Source organism: Euleptes europaea, chromosome 5, assembly GCF_029931775.1.
Source record: "Euleptes europaea isolate rEulEur1 chromosome 5, rEulEur1.hap1, whole genome shotgun sequence".
Classification (NCBI taxonomy): Eukaryota; Metazoa; Chordata; class Lepidosauria; order Squamata; family Sphaerodactylidae; genus Euleptes; species Euleptes europaea.
The window spans coordinates 21731274-21752524 of record NC_079316.1 but is presented as its reverse complement, the minus strand read 5'-3'; the positions used below and the strand labels follow the sequence as shown (position 1 = coordinate 21752524).

The window sequence follows — 21251 nt, the reverse complement described above, 5'->3', positions numbered from 1 at the left end:
TGATTCCCCACTCCTCCACATGAGCAGCGGACTCTAATCTGGTGAACTGGGTTGGTTTCCCCACTCCTAAACATGAAGCCAGCTGGGTGACCTTGGGCTAGTCACAGTTCTGTTAGAGCTCTCTCAGCCTCACCTACCTCACAGGGTGTCTGTTGTGGGAAGGGGAAGGGAAGGTGATTGTAAGCCGGTTTGATTCTTCCTTAAGTGGTAGAGAAAATCGGCATATAAAACCAACTCTTCTTCTTCTTCTTCTTCTTTTTTTCACAGCTGATCTCCAGGCAACAGAGATCAGTTCATCTGGAGAAATGGCCACTTTGGAAGGTGGGCTCAGTAAGTGTAGGGTTGCCAACCTCCAAGTATTAGCTGGAGATCTCCTGTTATTACAACTGATCTCCAGGTGATAGAGATGAGTTCACCTGGATAAAATGGCCACTTTGGCAATTGGACTCTATGGCATTGAAGTCCCTCCCCTCACCAAACCCCACCCTCCTCAGGCTCTGCCCCCAAAATCTCCCGCTGGTGGCAAAGAGGGACCTGGCAATCCTAGCTCTGTGGCATTATACCTAGGGTTGCCAGGTCCCTCTTCTCAACCGGTGGGAGATTTTGGGGGCGGAGCCTGAAGAGGGCAGGGTTTAGGGAGGGACTTCAATGCCATAGAGTTCAATTGCCAAAGCGGCCATTTTTCTCTCCAGGTGATCTGATCTTGATCATCTGGAGATCAGTTGAATTAGCAAGAGATCTCCTGCTACTATCTGGCAGTTGGCAACCCTAATTATACCCCATTGAAGTCCCTCCCCTACCTAAAACCATGCCCTCCTCAGTCTCCACCCCCAAAATCTCCAGGTATTTCCCAACCCACAGCTGACAACCCTACGTCTGAAGCAAGCCAAACATTCCTGCTTGAAAAAACTATGGTGGTTTTGGGGGGAGGGGCAAAATAAATTCCAGCTTTTCACTCCAGGTACCAAAATACACTACATAGCTTGATTAGAATTAGGGTTGCAAACCTCCAGGCAAAGCCTGTAGACCTCTCAGAATTACAACTGATCTCCAGACTCCAGAGATCTGTTCCCCTGGAGAAAATGGCTGCTTTGGAGGGTGGACTCTATATCATTGTACCCCACTGAGATCCCTCCCCTCCCCAAACCCCGCCCTCCCCAGGCTCCCCTCCCAAATATCCAGGAGTTTCCCAGTCCAGAGATGGCAACCCTAATCAGAATGCCGATAAAAAGTTAGTTCCAGAGACTCCGGTTTTATTCCGTTCAGGTTACCAAGAGCTTTGCTAAGGTTTGTCTACCATTATGACAAATTATCAGTAATTCAATGTGGAAGTTTCTGTAACAAAAATACTGATTGTGTAATTGCTAAAAATAACAGTAATTTCCCCCTCTTTATTGCAGCCGCTATTATTTCCTGAAAATGAGCTGTCACTCATCCTAATCCTCAATTTAAAGCAGCAGGTTAGTTTAGACAATTTGATTTTCACAGAGATCATAAAACAGTAAAGCAGGATTTTTTTTTTTGCACTAAGCACCAGTTGTTAAATGTTATGGAGCCAATAAAAAAAAGGATTTTCTCCCCTGTTTTCTCCTAAGGATATTATGACAATGGCAGCCACGTGACTACAGGGTCTTTTAAGAGTCCCACAGCCCCTCTTTCTTTACACGGTATCCACGGAAGCCACGAGTCTTCCAAAAATGGCAAATTTCATAGGGGTCCACAGCGAACCAGAAGTTTCCTGGGGTGTGTGCCTATGTCACATCCATTTTTAATAGGGTTGCCAACCTCCAGGTAATAGCTGGAGAGCTCCTGCTATTACAACTGATGATCTTCAGTCGATAGACATCAGTTCACCTGGAGAAAATGGCTGCTTTGGCAATTTGACTTTATGGCATTGAAGTCCCTCCCCTCCCCAAACCCCGCCCTCCTCAGGCTCTGCCCCCAAAATCTCCAGGTATTTCCCAACCCGGAGCTGGCAACCTTAATTTTTAAACACTACATGTTTAGCATGTGCACTGAAAAGAATCAGAAAGGTGGTTGAATGCTAATCACTCTAGGACGATTACTATAAGCAAACCATGTAGAATTCAACAGACCCTTTGTGTTAACTGATTATTACCTAGTACTATTGGTGGCAGTAGTTCTACTACAGGTAGTAACAGGAGAAATTGTAGTAGCAATCTTCCTGTTGCAGCTCGCTGCAGAATGATTTACTAGGGTAGAGTTATGGTCTTTGCAACTGTTGCCTGGGCTATCATTGAGAGCCTATATTCACACATTACATTTCTAGGGATAATAATTAATAATCAAGTGCTATCTAGTCGCAACCAACTTATGGCAACTGTTCCTGGGGTTTTCAAGGTAAAAGATGCTCAGAGGTGGTTTACCATTGCCTTACTCTGCATAAAAACCCTGGTCTTTCTTGGTGGTCTCCCATCCAAGTACTAGCCATGGCCAACCCTGCTTAAGCTTACAAGCTCTGACCAGCTCTGGCTAGTCAGGGCTATTTAGGCTGCCATTTCTAACTATTCATTTTTTTTTAAAGTGCGAATGCCACAAAAATATCCGGGAACTGGGATCAGGTGCTGCTCCCTATCAAGTGTCCATTTGGTGACAAAACTTGCTATCTAAGGTGTCAAAGGGCCCTGAAATAGACTTTCAGATCATTCACTCTGCCCTCTCCTTCTGTTATATGTCAAGTGCTTCTCTGGACGTCTGCTTTCCCTTGCCTTTAGCTCAGGACACATGATACACCCCTGAGCAGTTAACAAGGAGTAGAAATTAGCACTCTGGAACTGCCCCTTTACCTAAATGTGGACACAGTGCCCATGCATGTTCAAATCCCATCTCCATGATTAGGAACAAACATTAGAAGTCATGGAGATGAAGACAATGGGTTGAAATTTTACTGCTCTATCTCACCCAATTCCCCTCCATACTACCACCTATATCCCACATGGCTTTTGTACGTAAAGGTCCTGTCACCAAAGTGGACACCCATGTCAGGACATGCATGCAGAGTATTTACTTCTTTTTAAAATGTTATTATAGCATTAAAAAGCAAACAATCCAATCCAAACATCAACCAAAACATATAGCATATATAAAACATGTAATACATATAATATTTCCGAGCAAGCAGTCACTTTATGAACCTCCACCATCTGACTCTAGACTTTTAAGTATATTTTCCATTCTGGAAACTGTAGGATTCCATACTTCTTCTAAATCCTCTATGTTTTTATCATTTTGATAATGTCAATTTAATCAAAACATAGGTCTCTTTTACTTTACCAAACCAACTAATTAAATCTGGTGAGTTTTTTCCCCTTTCCAACATCTAGCAAAATTTACTCTTGCTATTGTTAACATGTGGAGGAATATATTGAGATGTTTCTTATGCATGTTCGGTAGGCAATTTAATTAAATTGTTTCTGGTTTCATAGGTATATCTATTTCCAGACCTTTGGATATAATATTAATCACTTTTCCTCAATACGTTGTAGCAGTGTATTTAGTTCCATCACTTCCTTTCTTCCCTTGCTTCATATACTTCTCCATTACCTAATATCAGGCAACTGTGACTTGTAGCAACATACCTGTGTAATTATGCTTCAGGATAAAGAGGAACGGTCGGTTAGCCACAAACTGATTCCGTGTCGTGCTCATGATTGCTGCCACATGCATTCCTGCAATATACAGGTGTGTGTTTTTGAAAACAGAGTCTCTGCAAACAATACTGTCATATTAGTTTAGCTGCAAATTCTACGTTCCTCTCATACCCAAAACTGCAATCTCTAATTATTTCTTTTAAACTCTGCTTGCCTCCTACATAGGGCTATTAAGGAGACTTAGATATAAAACTGACAAAAAAAAAAAAAAACACCCACAATTTAAACAGTAAAAGCATGTACTTAGGACTCTCTTCCAGCAAGTGGTGGGAAATGAAGTCATTCTGGGCTGATGTTGATTTTGGCCGCAGGACCCATGAAGGCTGCAAGGCACAGATTGAAAGTCAAGGACCAAGAGCCCTTCGGCTGTTGCCCTTGGTCTTCTCCACCTTGGTTAGGGTTGCTAGCTCTGGGTTGGGAAATACCTGGAGATTTTGGGGATGGAGCGTGAGAAGGGTGGGGTTTGGGGAGGGACTTCAATGGGGTATAATGCCATAGAGTCCACCTTCCAAAGTGGCCATTTTCTCCAGGTGATCTGATCTCTGTCACCCTGAGATCAGTTGTAATAGCAAGCGCTCTCCAGCCACCACCTGGAGGTTGGCAACCCTAACCTTGGTCTCAACAATTTGTAATTGGCCCTTGCATTCCATGGCAGCCATCTTGTAATGGCATCCACTCCCCATTCTCAAAAATGTTCACAGGCTCAACAAGATTGGGGCTCCTTGAGCTAAGGACTGTGGATGCAATGGAAGCACGGATTTGTAGAGAGAACACAAGAAGAGCCCTGCTGGATCAGACCAGTGGTCCATCTAATCTAGCATCCTGTCTCACACAGTGGCCAACCAGTTCCTCTGGAGGTCTAACAACAGGGCATGATGTTGCCTCCTGGCATGGTTTATGTGAGTTATTTGGGCAGTAGACAACTGGACAGAGGTAAGAGGAATGAAGGCATAAGAGAAGATGATAAAGAAGAAGGCTGCGGTAGTCAGGGTGGGAAGAAAAATGGGGAACGTAGAGGAGTTTTAACTATGGAGTCCATGGATGGGTTTTTATTTTCCTGTGCAGACAGCAGTAAGTCACAGTATGGTTTGACAACCGATTGAATATGGAGAGCAGGAAAATACTAAGAAATCAAAGATCAAATCAAAGTTTCAAGAAGTTGGATGATGATGTTGCCTATGAATATGGAAAGTAATTGAAAGGAGGGGAGGATTTGGGAGGGAAAATGCACAGCAAAGTCTTGGACTTATCAACTCAAGTGATGATTTATGGAGAGCTGTGAATTTTTATGTGTCCCATAGAATTTTACTGATCTAGGACTGTGTGTTTTATAGAACGGGGTCATTTTGAAATAAGCTGCCTTTTCTAAACTGTAAACTACGGTAAAAGGAGAGTTTGAGGTGTAAGTTAAATATAGAACCTTTTCCAAGGGTGACAAGCAGCCGTGGCTGGGTGCAGTGCACAGAAGTACTTTTTAAAAAACTTGGATATGCAATTTAGTACCACATCTCAGATAATTGGAGGCACCAGTCATTGGGGGTAAGGGATAAATAACAGGGCAGCCAATGAGACACGTTCAGAAGGGAAGGCCATTCAAAGTTAGGGTTGCCAGCTTTGGGTTGGGAAATTTGGGATGGGATATCCCAGTGGCAAAACTGTTTCACAGTCTACATATTCAGTAGGGCTGTCAATTCGGTTCGGCCCGAACTGAAAATCAGCCGAATTTCCCTTGATTCGGCGGTTTTTAGTTCGGACGGATCCGAACTCAAAACTGGCGGGAAACCGGGGGGGCCCGAATTCAGCGAGTTCGGGAGTTCGGCGAATAAATTCGGCCAATTCGGCCGTCAGTAAGCAGCATAACCGTCAGTAAGCAGCATTCTCCTCCCCCGGCCAATCGGTGGCCAAGCTGGGTCTTCTTCTGGACAATCAGTCAGGATTGAGTGCTGGAGGAATCAGCTGATGTGCGGCCGGCCGGGGAAAGAGAGAGAGAGAGGGAAATCCTCATGTGTGTGTGAGGGGGTGCTTGTGCACATTCGCTCCTTTCCGTGGCTGCAGGGGGCGCATTTTTTGGGGTACCGACCCCAAACTTTCAGGGGATATTCAGACAGGTTTTTTTAAGAGACCACCCAAGTTTTGTAAACATTGGGTCAGGGGGTCCCGAGATATGGGCTTCCCCCCTTTTTTCTTTCCATGGCTGCAGAGGGCGCATTTTTGGGTGTGCCGACCCCAAACTTTCAGCGGAGCATCAGACTAGGCTTCTTAAGATACCCCCCAAGTTTTGTAAACATTGGGTCAGGGCCCCCCGAGATATGGGCTCCACCCCTTTTTCCTCTCCCCCCTTTTCCATTTTCGTGGCTGCAGGGGGCGCTTTTTTGGGGGTTCAGCCCCCAAACTTTTGTCATAGCTTCAGAGAATCCCTCTTAAGAGACCACCCAAGTTTTGTAAAGATGGGTTCAGTGGGGGCTGAAATATTGGCTCCCCCCCTTTTCTCTTTCCATGGCTGCAGGGGGCGCATTTTTGGGTGTGCCGATCCCAGACTTTCGGCGGAGCTTCAGTCAAGGCTTTTTAAGAGACCACCCAAGTTTTGTAAACATTGGGTCAGGGCCCCCCGAGATATGGGCTTTCCCCTTTTCCCTATTGGGATGAATGGATCACCCTCGAGAGATGCATACATATGGATCTTCTATTGGATACAAATGGAATCATATTGGATTACCCAGCCTCCCAGCCCCTCCTGCTGGAACAGAAGACAGCCACAGTAAGACCCCTTTGGGGGCTTTAATCTATATTTTTTCTTTTCTGTGTGTGTGTGTGGGGGAAAGCAGAGTCTGTGTGTGTGTGTGGGGAGGGAGCAGTTTCTGTGGGTGGGGGGGGGAAGCCAAAGGGGGCTTTTGCCGGTTCTGCCTGGGGTGTGTGTTCCCCCTCCAGTCTCTCCCTGGTTTGAGGGGGGGCTTCATTTTTATTCTTCAGGTTTTTCCTCATTCATAAGATCAGTTAGGTTATTGATGCTTGCTCAAAACTGGTTTTCAAATGGTGACTTAAAGAATGCATCTGCCTGGTCCCAAGTCCAATGCAAAAGGAGACATTCCACCCCCTCGTGCTCATTATGCATAGCTAGCTGCCTCTGTCCCTTTCCATGGTATGCAAACTCCCAGGTGTCAGGTGTTGCTATGCACTGTTGCAAAGGTTTTGCATTGCGTGCTTGTGTTGCTTTGCAGTTGTATTGTTTTGCAAAATTCTTCACACCTGCCCCGCCCTTTGCATATTTGCAAAGGGGTTGCTCTGCAGTTGTGTTGCTTTGCAAAGTTCTTAGCACCTGCCCCGCCCTTGCTCTCATCAGCTGTTTGTCGGGCCGGGAGCTTTGTGCGTGGGCGGCAAGCTCTGCGGAGAGATCCACATTAAGGGTGGGGGGGACCCCTTTCAGGGCCCATATCTCAGCCCCCCCTGACCCAATCTTTACAAAACTTGGGGAGTCTTTCAATATACGTCCTTTGAAGCTCTGCTGAAAGTTTGGGACCTCTAAGCCCAAAAATGCCCCCCCCCCAGAGCCGCGGAAAGGCGCGGTTGTGTTTTTAATGGCTTTATTCGGCCAAATTTTTTTCCCGAACTTTGAATTCCCGCCGAATTGAACGGATCCGAAGTGGGGGAGTTCGGACTTCGGCACGTACCGAACCCACAAGGGCCAAATTCGGCCGAATCCGAACTGTACCGAATTTTTTTTTTTTTGACAGCCCTAATATTCAGCCCTCACATTTTTGTCCTGTGTTGAATTCATTGTCAAAGGGACTTTGATGGCTGTGTAATAAGGTAACTGAATTTGTCACTGATAATTTTTGGCTGTCTATACTTTTTTTTATTAACCAAGAAGATTTTCTGTAATAGATAAGATCGCAACATGCATCAGCTCAGTATCCAAAATATGACGTAGAAGAGAAACAGACGTTAAATCCTGTTAAATGCTTTTCACTTTATAGATTACCTACTGTTCTCAACTGGGTCTTAGTAAGAGGGAAATGAATTACAGCAGTCCTTCCCCCCCTCTTTAGTTACAAATCATCAAAAGGCAATTGAGCCATTACTAGAAAATTCTCATACTCCGTGTCGTTGTTTTATAATATGGTATTTTCTTTGGGAATTTAGCAAAAGCTATCAAGGATAATAACCTGCTAGAGATGCATTCAGCTGAAGAAGTCAAAAACTCAAGATGTGGCTCTCCATTTTGAAACTCGTTTCAAGGGCGTATTTGTGACTACATTCACGGTTAACTATAGTTATTACCTTCCCCACAGGCATTTGTCAAGCAGAAAGTTGAAAATGGGCCACATAAACTCCAGAATGTGCTCGGGAAGAGTGGCTTAAATACATGGCCTCAAGGAGGAGAAAAAGATACGATGCTAGCAGATTGTGCTGTTAAAATAAAATCAGTGTATTTCCTGGTTGTTGTTGTTTTTATTAGCACCTTTGCTACGTGTGGGAAATAATTTATAATGAGGGGTTTTGCAAATTGTACTATGCCTGTGCCATTTATATACACAATACAAAATAGCCAGCAGAACAGGCAGCCGTCGCATTCAAGGCCTATTTAGCTCCTTGAGATAAACTGTGTCCTGAGAAGAGCCAGGTCTTAGACACACAGTCCTACCAATATTTATGCAGTCTTGAAGCACTTGCAGGTTGAATCAATGAATCATAGGGATGGTGGTTCACAAACGGATGTCCATCACCTGATAGCCAGGACAAACAAAACTTGCCTGTAACCCGATGGAGAGTCATTCTGCTTTAGTGGTTAAGGAGGACTGGGGGGGGGGGCTAGGTTTAAATATCCTCACTCAGCCATGGATATAACTGAGTGAACTTGAGTCAGCCTAACCAGTCTCACACGGTTAATAATATAAGAAGAGCCCTGATGGATAAAACCAGTGATCCATCTACTCCAGCATCCTATCCTGTCTAGGGTTGCCAACCTCCAGGTACTAAACAAGAAAAACTCAAAACTACTGTTAATACAAGAATGTGAGAACAAAACAGAGCAGGCTCAAGATATCAAAAAACTATATTCAAAGTTATGAATGGTGCAAGACACAAACAATCTCAATGTAACATACATATATACAACAATATACAACAGCTGTCATAAATATGAACAGCAATAACACCAACAGGCACACTGGCTGTCTCCAAAAAGACGTGAAGCAAAGTCCACTAAGGTAGGTGATCTTGATGTTAACTTCCAAAGATGGAATCCACAATCCTGCCGCTGCCGAAAACCGGACAAAAGCAGGACGGAGAGGAGGAAACGCTTTCCCAGATAATTATAGCGCTTTCACCATATAAAGCTTCATCAGCCTCGATTAAGAGGAAAAAAATCCCGTGGATATGGTCAAGGTTTGTGTAAGTCCTTGGCCCAATCTGAACCAGAAATCGCATCAGAGACAGTCAGGTCCAAAGAAGTTGATTTTTACTGGTCATATAGATTAACAGAGCACAAAGAAAAGGTGACAGCAATGGAACTTGCTGGCTTGCACTTGGTAATATAAAAGCATGGAAAAAAGCAAGAGATTACAGAACACAAACAGCGCCGTGGTTCTCACAGCTTCAAAGGAGTTTAGGTATGCATATAACAGTCCTTGAGTCTGGTCAGTGGGAAAACAAAAGCAACTGAGATACAGGCCTGACAGTTTGCCTGGGAGAATCATCATATTCCATTTACCACATTTCAGTAAATAAATTCGACTTAACGTCTTCTGTTTCTTTTTGCTATTTTTGTTTTGTTTTTTGCTACAAAGTTTTATGCTCCCACTGAAAAGGGGTTGCTAGATAAGACCAGTGATCCATCTACTCCAGCATCCTATCCTGTCAACCTCCAGGTACTAGCTGGAGATCTCCTGCTAATACAACCAATAGAGATCAGTTCCCCTGGAGAAAATGGCCGCTTTGGCAATTGGACTCTACGGCATTGAAGTCCCTCCCCTTCCCAAACCCCGCCCTCCTCAGGCTCCACCTCAAAAACCTCCCGCCGATGGCAAAGAGGGACCTGGCAATCCTAATCCTGTCTCACACAGTGGCTAACCACTCTGGAGATCCAACAGCAGGGCATAGGGGCTGAGGCCTTCCCCTGATGTTGCTTTCTCTGGTACTGGGATTCAGAAGTTTACTGCCTCTGAACGTGGAGGTTCCCTTTTGTCACCATGGCTAGCAGCCACCGATAGACCTATTTTCCGTGAATCTGTCTAATCTCCTTTTAAAGCCATCTATGCCTGTGGCCATCACTACATCCTCTGGCAGCAAATTCCACATTTGAATCATTCATTGTGTAAAGAAATGTTTTCTTTTGTCCATCCTGAGTCTACTGCCCATTGGCTCTTCTACTTAATGAAAAATATGTATTTAACTAATAGCAGCATGCAGCTGCTATTCTACCTCTGAGCTAAATGCATTGGGGGGTGGTTAGATTAGGGAAATGCTATAGAATGAAAGGACTGAAATCCCTGTCCTCATTGCTGCTTCCCCAGTCTTCAATGCAGTGACTATTTTTAAAACTCTTCTACATAATATCTAGATTGGCTGAATATCCCTAGTTAAATTGGGGAACTCCCAGCTGCAGTATGTGGTAACAACTGCTAACTTGGAAGGCTTCAAGAAGGGAATGGACATGTTCATGGAGGAGAGGGCTATCCATGGCTACTAGTCAAAATGAATACTAGTCATGATGCATAGCTCTTCTCTCCAGGATCAGAGGAGTATGCCTATTATATCAGTTGCTTTGGAACACAGGCAGGATAACGCTGCTGCAGTTGTCTGGTTTGTGGGCTTCCTGGAAGCACCTGGTTGGCCACTGTGTGAACAGACTGCTGGACTTGATGGACCTTGGTCTGATCCAGCATGGCCTTTCTTATGTTCTTCTTATGAGAGAAAGGTTTAGGATGCGTTCATACCAGGACTTACATGATTTCAGTTTTGGTCTCACTGTTCCAGAAGCAATCTTTATAAATTTCCCATATACAAGCAGACCCTATTTTCCTCCCACCACTCTCCAATAATGGAGTAAGTCAATGTGATTGTGAAGACCTACCAGCTTCTGAAGGCTGAGTCAGAAACTCTTTAGAAGAAGAGTGAGAGCCCCATGAAAGCCACATTTCCTGCTAGAGCCACAAGGACTGCCACTAGGCTCGCCAACCTCCAGGTACTAGCTGGAGATCTCCTGGGATTACAACTGATCTCCAGCAAAGTTCCCCTGGATAAAATGGCCACTTTGGCAATTGGACTCTATGGCATTGAAATCCCTCCCCTCTCCAAACCCCGTCCTCCTCAGGCTTCACCCAAAAAATCTGCAGGTATTTCCCAACCTGGAGCTGGCAACCCTAACTACCACCCTCTAGAGAGAACTAGGCCCTGACCCAAATGTCCCAGGCTAGGCCGATTTAATCCGATCTTGGAAGCTAAGCAGGGTCGGCCCTGGTTAGTACTTAGATGGCGCCTACGGAGGAAGTTCAGGGTTGCTATACAGGGGCAGGCAATAGCAAACCACCTCTGTTGGTCTCTTGCCTTGAAAACCTCATGAGGGGGTGCCGTTCGTCAGCTGTGACTTGGTGACACTTTCCACCACCAGGGAGAACTGGGGATGCTTGAACACCCATTGGTTCAGCTCATGCCATTTTGCCAGTCATGGACAGGCAGCCAATTTTTGGTCATTCATTGTCTCATATCACAGAATCATAGAGTTGGAAGGGACCACTAGGGTCATCTAGTCCAACCCCCTGCACAATGCAGGAAACTCACAACTACCTCCCCCCACCACACCCCCAGTGACCAGAAGATGGCCAAGATGCCTCCCCTCTCATCATCTGCCTAAGGTCACAGAATCAGCATTGCTGACAGATGGCCATCTAACCTCCTCTTTAAAAACCTCCAAGAAAGGAGAAAAGATCTGGAACAGCTTCTGGGTTTAAATGCAGAGGGACACATTTATGGTAAGGATCAGTTTTGATGTTGTATCCCTCTTTACCAAGGTTCCAGTTAAAGACACAATCTCATTGATTAACCAGATTTTTCCAGAAGATATAACAGCCTTATTTCACCATTGTTTGACAACAAGTTATTTCCTATGGGATCAAGAATTTTATGAACAGATTGATGGAGTAGCTATGGGAAGTCCACTCAGTCCAGTAATAGCAAACTTTTACATGGAATATTTTGAAAAGACAGCATTAGAATCAGCACCTTACAAACCTACAGTCTGGTTCAGGTTCGTAGATGATACATTTACCATTTGGAGCCATGGTGAAGAAAAATTAATGGACTTTCTAAACCATCTTAATAATATCCATCCAAACATTCAGTTTACCATGGAAAAGGAAATTGAGGGTAAACTCCCATTTCTTGATACCCTTGTCATCCGTAAATCAAACCTTCAGTTAGGTCACAAGGTCTACCGGAAACCAACTCACACAGATCGCTACTTACACAAAAACTCCAACCACCACCCCCGACAGAAAAGAGGAATAATCAAAACATTAATGGACCGTGCAAGACGGATCTGTGAACCACAGTTTCTCAAGGAAGAAACTAACCATCTAAATCACGCACTGCTAGCAAACGGCTACTCCAAGAATGAAATCAGAAGGGCCATTGAACCAAACAAAAATCAGAAAACTCAAGAAAAACAGTCTCCCATAGGAAAGGTATTCTTGCCATTTATTAAAGGAGTCACTGATAGGATGGAGAAACTTTTGAAAAAACATAACCTACAAACAGTGTTTAAACCCACCAAGAAAATACAACAAATGCTACGATCAGCAAAAGACAAAAGAGACCCCCTCACCTCTGCAGGAGTATATCGTATACCTTGCAGCTGTGGAGAAGTTTACATCGGGACCACAAAACGCAGCATACAAACAAGGATAAAAGAACATGAAAGATACTGCAGACTTGGCCAACCTGAGAAATCAGCAGTGGCTGAACATGGACTGACACAAACAGGACACAGGGTCTTATTCCAAGACACTGAAAGACTGGACAATTCTACCAACTATTTTGTCAGATTGCACAGAGAAGCCATTGAAATTCATAAACATCAGCACAACTTTAACAGAAAAGAGGAGAGTTTAAGAATGAATAAGGCTTGGCTTCCTGCCCTGAAAAACCTCCAGACAAAGACAACATTCAACAATAGCCATACAGATTAGTTTTGGATTACACACATTAACAGATCACTTCAGGATACAATGGTTCCATATTAACATACCATACCCTCATTAGCACATTATCTTGATACTTACAGGACAATACTTTTGCAGGACAATACTCAGCTCAAACCCAACCCCTTTCTGACTATATATTACTCTTCCTACACCCTTGACACTGAGAGACACTGTCCTTCAGTGTTACTACTCTGAAGATGCCTGCCACAGTTGCTGGCAAAACGTCAGGAAAGAAAATTCCAAGACCACGGTTACACAGCCCGGATAACCTACAAGAACCAATGAACTCTGACCGTGAAAGCCTGCGACAATATTTTACCCCCTGACTTTCTAACAGTACAGAACAATTGGCTTTTTGCACGTGAACTTTCTCTTGCAGCCTGATCAAGCAGGCAATTGTTTAAATAGCTTTCTCTCCCCCTCCCCACGGGCAGCACCAGAGCTCTTTTGCAGGCTTTTTTTTTTTTACAGTGGGACTCGCTATTGAGCACTAACATTGATATGATCTATTGTAGCTTCTTTTAATTCACAAGCTTTCATTCTTAATAGTCTCTAGCCCTTTTTGTTGTGGAGATAGAAGGGGAAAGGTATACAGGGAGGTGTGAGACCACTGGCATGTGAATGAGCTAGTTTTTTCCTCCTTTCGTGGGATGTTGAAGCAGTAGGTAAGGAGGTCTATTCTCCTGCACACACCAAAAATAGAGTCTGCGAGAGAATAGATATGCACTTTGAGCACATACACCCTCCCCAGTGCATACCTTACTTCACTCAGATTGGGTGTTCAGGATGGATGCACTGATCGATAGAGCAACAATCCGGGAATCCAAATTTTCACTTTGGTTTAAACTCATTAAAAAAGATCACCTTAGATCTTCATGTCTTGCCAACCTCACAATTCAAAGTCTCAGAGTGGCCTTCACTGCTTTATGATTTCAGACCATGCCTTCGGCCTTTCTGTTAGGTCGGTATAGTCAAACGCCAAAGGAACAATGGATATGCATCTGTGGAACCCTGTCTCCGGAGGACATATTTCATTATGTCTTATTATGCCCGATGTATAGGGAGCCCAGAGCTAAATTTCTGGATGGAATATTGAAAGGAGTAAACTTCTGTTCCAAATCTGAAAAATTGATTTTCCTACTGTCAGACTCTGATGCGCGTGTGACTTATAGAATGTCTCAATTTGCCCTGGCTGCTAAGAAGATAAAAGCTCTCGAGGCCGCAAAGAAGGAAGCTGTTTAGGTATAGCCAGTGAGAGCGCTTTTAGTTTTAACGTGTGTTTTTTTTTTCTTTTACTGTATGATAATAGATTTGTGATTTTGTGATAATTATTGTTTTACTTTTTATCCTGTAATAAACTTTTAATAGGTCTTTTTTGAATTTTGTAAATATTTTAGGATACTGTGTAACGGCCTATGGCTATACAAATAAACTTATTTCACTTTGATGCTTTCAACATTTTTTTCCAAGCCTGGGAAAAAATGCCCAAAGCCATGAAGTTCAATATAGGATGGCCAGTCTTTAGCTCCCCTCATCTGCTTGTTCTGGCTCGGCTTAAAAAGACACACACTTTTTACTTGTGGACGTGAAGATATCTGCCTTTCCCTCTTACCTGGCAGAGGGTAATTTGTATGGGGAAAGATCACTGATTTCCCCTATAGGCATGACACTTCTCTCCCCTAAGCTCCACTCCTGAAAACAACTTTCCAACTTTAGGGCTTCCAAGATCTGGACTTCCATTAAGTTACTAGGGTGGGGCTGCAAAACATGCTATATAAACCCTCTGTTGCTGCTGATGCAACCCCTATTCCGCCTGGTTGGACAGCTCCCCTGCTAATTCTCATAATAGGGCCTGGCCTTAGCCCTAACTACTTTTCCATGCTGGACAGCTTCCCTTCTTCTTTCTCACTAGCCACAGGCGCCAGCGATGGCGAGAATGGCGCATTGATTAGCATCCTGATAGGCTGAATGAGCTCTCTGTCATGGCCTTACCAGTCGATGCCGCTGCTTCGCTCCCGTCTTCGTTTACCTCAATGCAGACTTTTTGAATAGCCTGAGAAATGTGTACATCAGCAGAATCTGATGGAAGAAGTGAACGATGAATAGTCTGCACACGGCAAACAAGCATGCATCCATTTAATTCCTTTCAATACTAACACCTTTGGTAAAACATGGACTGTTTGTGACAAGAATCTCCTCAGTTCTTCTCCAGTTCACCACAATGGGTGAGAAAAAGGTGAACTCAGATTAGTACATGATGTTGTCATTTGGAATGGATTTCCATGCACGTCGATCAAGCACCTAAACGCATACCCATGCATACCCATCCCATATACTAGTTCAATGCAGCTTTTGTTGAGTTTCAGAACACGGTGTGTCAAAAGGTCTGTCGTCATAATCATTTTTTGCACATAGCAGCCACAAGAAAAGCCTCCTCAACGCTGATTTTTTTACTAACCCAACTGTGAGGGCCAAACTAGATGATATGGTGTCCCTAGGGATGCCTTGGGGATGGCTGTTGCCATTTTACCTCAGGAATTGCCTCACTTTACAAACACCCTGGTGGCCTGATCCTGCTCAAAACCACAGCATGGAACGCGGGGCTCCTATCCCCCCACCATTTTCAAGACCCCAACCCTCCACATGGTATTTGGACTCTTGAAAATGGTGAAGGGGGACGGGAGCTCCTCCCCCCATGCCACGGTTCCTAGCATGATCGGGCCCCTGCAACATTTGCAACGTGAGGGAATTCTTGCAGTGAAATGGCAGTGGTGTCCCTATCATCTAGTTTGGCCTCACAGTTTTAGGTCCATCATCTGCAAAACCTCCATCAGAAATTTCATACTGAGGCTCTTTGGTTTCCTTCAAAATTCTTCGGAAGGTTTTCCTGAGGAGGAACCCCAAATTTGCTTTGACTTTTATCCAGTGATACATAAGGCATTAATGAGAAGTATCACTAATCCTATACACATGCTTCTTGGTTCCCTGAAAACTTCTTCAGATGAAATCTAAGAAGGGAATGACCCAAATTTGATTTGAATTTCACTTTAGTGAATAACTTTTGTGATAATGTACAGACTCCTGTCAGGGTGTTCATTAGTCTTATTAAAATGGTTTGGTTTCTCTCAGAATTCTGCCAACATTGACTCCACAAATCTGCTTAGAATTGTACTTAAAGTAAAATTTCAGTGGTCGCTGTGTTTTGAATTCAGTTTCTTTTTCATATTTTAATTTGAAGTCTAAAGGAAGCAAGGATTCCAATGCAGAATAAAAAGCAGCACTACACACTCACATCACATACACACACACATGGCTTTGCTATGTCCTTGAGCAAATGCTGAAACACACCTAGTTTAAAGTACATTATTTCAGCAGGCAATGAGGGCAGAAAACAGAGATAAAACTTTTTTGCAATAGCAACATCAGCACAATCAATCAAAGTACCTGTTAATCCAGAAAGGTCACATCCATTATTAAATATCTCGATCACGTTGAGTGCCTGGAGAGTTTCTTTCAAATCCAGTTTTTGCTCTATTTTAAACCTGTAGGAGTGGTAAATATAAAAGGTGATTCCACAAGAAAACTGTTGAGCTGCCATTCTATGGCCATGATCCAGCCAACATGGAACACTCTGGGGGCCACTGACTACAATGGAAGGAAATCAAGCACAGGACTGGTTCATAATTTGATACAAGACTTATGTCTTTCCACACAATCGATCTTCTCTATCCCCAAATAGTTATGTGTGCAGATAATATACCGTAGTTTATGGACTGGATGGCCATGCATACCATTGATGTGCCACTCATAGCAATTTCCCAGACCACAGCAGCATCGCAGTTGTAGAAATTGTACGCTTGTATACTTATGCTTTGTACACATCCACACATGTCCACAACTAAGGGAAGCCAGGGTTGTTCACATGTTGATCTCATACAGCGGCAAACTCTTTTATGAACCAACAATGGAATCTCTTTCTCAGGTTTTTTTCCCCAGCTTATTGGTTTCAACTAAATGAGCAATCTGGCGAGCCCAGGACCACTCCTGAGCATTCCCATTTGGTCCACAGCTGCCAGTCTAAGATCCTCATGCAAGGATGTAAGGATGGGTGTAAGGATGAGTGGCATCCGTGGCAATGGGATTCGGCAGCAGACCACAGAGGGCTACGGGGCCCGCTCCAATCAAATTGCTACCTTCAAGTAGGCCTCTGGCAATACTAACTAGGGTTGCCAAGCCCCTCTTTGCCACCGGTGGAGACTGAGGAGGTCAGGGTTTGGAGAGGGGAGGGATTTCAGTGCCATAGAGTCCAATTGACAAAGTGGCCATTTTCTCCAGGTGAACAGCTCTATCAGCTGGAGATCAGTTGTAATAGCAGGAGATCTCCTGCCACTACCTGGAGGTTGGCAACTCTAATACTAACTGCTGATCAGTGATCTACCAAAAAACATTCGTCATTCTGGTTATATTTTGGGTTTGATCTGTTTTTTTTTCTTTGTTTTTTTTGCCTATTGCAAGGACAGAGGAAGGTAATGATTTTGTCCTTATGCGTTTCCTGATGGTCTGAGTGCTGATACAGCTCAGAGACCATTACCTGGGGTTGGTTCCCTTTGGAGGAAACAATAACATAGATGTATGGTATTTTGAAGCCCAGAATCACCCAAGTTCGTCAGAGCTTGGAAGCGAAGCGGGGTCAGCCGTGGTTAGTATGTACTTGGATGGGAGACCACCAAGGAAGACCAGGGTTACTATGCAGAGGAAGACAATGGCAGATCACCTCTGCTCATCTCTTGCCTTTGCAACCCCCTGAGGGGTCACCTTAAGTCGATTGTGACTTGAGTGCATTTTATGATGATGATCATGATATTTTGGAGGATTTTTTATTTGTTAATATAAAATTAGAGCACAGCTAGACGTAAAGAAGTGTTCCTACAAGGCAGCTGTCTCACTGCAGATCCTGCAGAAAAAGATTAAGCCAGTCTGAATTTACTGCTAATGGAAGCGATGGAGTAATTTTCACTTATTCCCGCTTCCTAAAGCAGACTCCCAATTTGCCTCTCCAGCTATTCCTGGGGCTTCCTTGTCCCCAAGGATTAGCATGTCAAGTAGCTCAGTGGACTGTAGTGGGATGAGAGGGGGGACACAAGGACATTCTGTTCCACAGACGTGTCTTGCACGAGCAGAATATTTCGCCTGGATCCAACCTATGCCCCTCTTTTCAGCCTATTCACAACAAACTCTGCCAGAATCCAAGCTGTTCTTTCTTCACCCACAAACATATCTTTCTTTACCATCACCTCTGGGTTTTTTTATAAAACCAAGTTCTGGTGGGTGCTTCTTAACAAAAGTGTAAAGAAATATCACTATTCTTTTTGTCAAAGGCTCTCCCTCCTCCCGCCATCTTGCCACTGAGGTCTAAGCCCACAGAACTAGGGATGCCAGCCTCCAGGTGGGATCTGGGGATCCCCTGGAATTGAAGCTCATCTCCAGAATACAGAGATCAGTTCCCTTGGAGAAAATGGATGCTTTGGAGGATGGACTCTGTGGCGTTGTTCCCACTGAGGTCCTTGTGGTCCTTAGGCTCCATCCCCAAATCTCCAGGAGTTTCCCAACCTGGATCTGGCAACCCTACCCTCCCATCCCCCACCAGTAGACGGGGACCTGGGAACTCTACACAGAACAGACCCATTCACAGTCACCGGACTCCAAACTCATTGCTTGGTTGTCCATATAAAGGGGCTTGGATAACTGGAATCTTAAGAGAGCCATTGTTTTTTTTTTTTTTTCCGAGCGACAAGAACCAGCATATTAACATTCTTGTGGGAAATATATATGTATGTCTATGGATATTTTTTATGGCATTTTTAATGACGTTCATTTTTGGCAGCTCTAAAGATATTAAGCTGATTTATTATTATTGGACAAATCTGGACTTTCCCCCCTTTTGTAAACATTATCTAACAGAAAGGCTAGCCACAGTTCGTCAATTTTATTGGGAGCAATGTATTGCAATAAATTGCCTTGACTGTGTGGGTAGACAATCGTAGTTGCTGTAGATCAACGTTGTTTCTTTGCTTATATATTGAGTGATGGGGAGGGAGTAGGGTTGCCAAGTTCTTAGATATTTGGGGCACAGGCTGGGGAAGGGAGGGAGCTGTGGCTCAGTGGTAGAGTATCTGCTTGGCATGCAGAAGGTCCCAGGTTCAATCCCTGGCATCTCTAGTTAAAGGGTCTAGGCAAATAGGTGATGTGAAAGACCTCTGCCTGAGACCCTGGAGAGCCACTGCCAGTCTGAGTAGACAATACAGACTTTGATGGACCAAGGGTCTGGTTCAGTATAAGGCAGTTTTATGTCACAAATCACAAAATCACACAAGGCTGGAAGAGACCACAAGGGCCATCCAGTCCAACCCCCTGCCATCCAGGATCCCACAATCAGCACTCTTGACAGATGGCCATCCAACCTCTGCTTAAAGACATCTAAAGACGGGGACTCCACACACACACACACACCCAAGGCAGCGCTTTCCATCGTTGAACCGCCCTCACCATGTGCTCAGCAGGGATGTGATGCCATACAGTCCACCCACCAAAGCTGTCATTTTCTCCATTGTGTGGTGATCGATTGTAATTCTGGAAGAGCTCTAGCCCCTACCTGGAGGTTGGCAACCCTACAAGACATTAGTGTGCCTCCATCTATGAGACTTGCCCTGACATTTGGCTTTCTGTGTGATAATCAATAGCATTTCTCCAAGTCCTGTTTCCCACATTTTCAAGATGAACGAATCTTGCAAAAACGGTTGCTTCATTTATTCTGTTTCCATATTCTCCAGCAATTCACAGTGGAAAATTGGGACACTCATGTATTATTGAAACAATTTTAATGTTATTCTAAGTGATCCCAGTCAGATAGTGCATTCCTGAAGGGGGGGGGGAGTGAACCACGGTGGCCGGGATGGCACAGCTGAGAAGCTTCCTCGGAGGCTTCCTGGCTGCTGCGGAGGGGAAAAAAGCCCTTTCCCCAAAATAAAACCAGAAAAAAGGCATTTTTCTCTCACAGGAGAAAGCGGGCCAGCGCCACTTAAAAAGGTGGTGCAGGGCTGCCACCACCCTGGGAAGTGTTCCTGGGGCAAAAGGGGTTTGGAAGATGCCTAATGGCAGCTCTGCCCCCAGAACGCCCCGGGAACGTCTGCTGGGATGCTGGCATGGGGACTCGGGCTGAGAGGATGCTAGTGGAAGGCCCTGCCAGCACCCGAGCCCCGCGCTGCTGCCACTGTGGTCCATCGGGCTGGTGTAAGTGGCACTATGCTGGCGTCCATGCCAGTTTGCATGGTGCAAGAAGAAGAAGAAGAAGAGTTGATTTGTATATGCTGACTTTCTCTACCACTTAAGGGAGACTCAAACTGGCTTACAATCACCTTCCCCTCCCCACAACAGACACCCTGTGAGGTAGGTGGGGCTGAGAGATCTCTTAATAGAACTGTAACTTGCCCAAGGTCACCCAGCTGGCTTCATATTTAGGAGCGGGGAAACAAATCCAGTTCACTCATGTGGAGGAGTGAGGAATCAAACCCGGTTCTCCAGATCAGACTCCACAGCTGCAAACCACCGCTCTTAACCACTATACCACGCTGGCTCTCATGTGCAAATGGCATGGATGCCAACACTGGGGTCACACTGGCTCCTAAGAGTATTCCCCCCCCTTTTTTAGGAATGTACTGTAAGTGCTTCAATCTTTCTACAGATGAATTTTTTTTTTGCCGAGTATATTAACATACGCCACCAGCAGCTTTTTAATTCTACAGTCAAGGCCACTGAGCTAGACCCCCAGTCAACAATTCCTTCTGAAGGAAAGATTCCCTTTCAGGCAAAGTTTCCACATCTGAGCCTCTCTCATATTCATAAGAACACACACAATTTCCCCATGCCCTGGGCAAACTTGAAACACAGGTCCCCGTTCCCAGTTATATACATACAGTCTTACGAGTTATAGAGAAAACATCTGATCTCTAATTCAGAAAATGTCCCCAGAGTACAGATCAAAACAATCCAGACAATGGGATCATGTACAAATAGGACAGATTTGTGTGTTACAAGCCTGAGGGACCAGGCTTATAGAGAAATCTGAAAGGCAAAATAAGAAATGACAAGTTTTTTTAAAGAAAACCCAAAGTTACAGAAAAAAACAGATCTGATGAAGCTGTGTTGCAAGATCTTAACTGCTATCCCAAAATATATTTCGAGGGCTGGGGGGAAGGGGAGAGAGAAGGGACCAGCAGTGGCAGTCGCTAAGAGGGAGAAAGAAGACAGATGGCAAAGAAGCTGTCTTCTACTTTCAGCCTCCTTCCCTTTCCCACTGTGGTTGATAAACCACCTACAAATG

The 21251-nt window shown here is 44.5% G+C and overlaps 1 protein-coding gene across 1 annotated transcript in view; it reads right to left on the bottom strand.

Moving 5' to 3' along the window:
• The window catches only part of SERPINI2 (serpin family I member 2), a 49409-nt gene that overhangs the window by 3520 nt on the left and 24638 nt on the right, over positions 1-21251 (bottom strand). Inside the window, exons 6-8 of the mRNA XM_056850376.1 lie at positions 16316-16413; positions 14864-14950; positions 3600-3689 (exon numbers count right to left, since the gene is read on the bottom strand). Of these exons, the coding sequence (XP_056706354.1) occupies positions 3600-3689; positions 14864-14950; positions 16316-16413 (275 nt within the window). The remainder of the gene's footprint in view (positions 1-3599; positions 3690-14863; positions 14951-16315; positions 16414-21251) is intronic.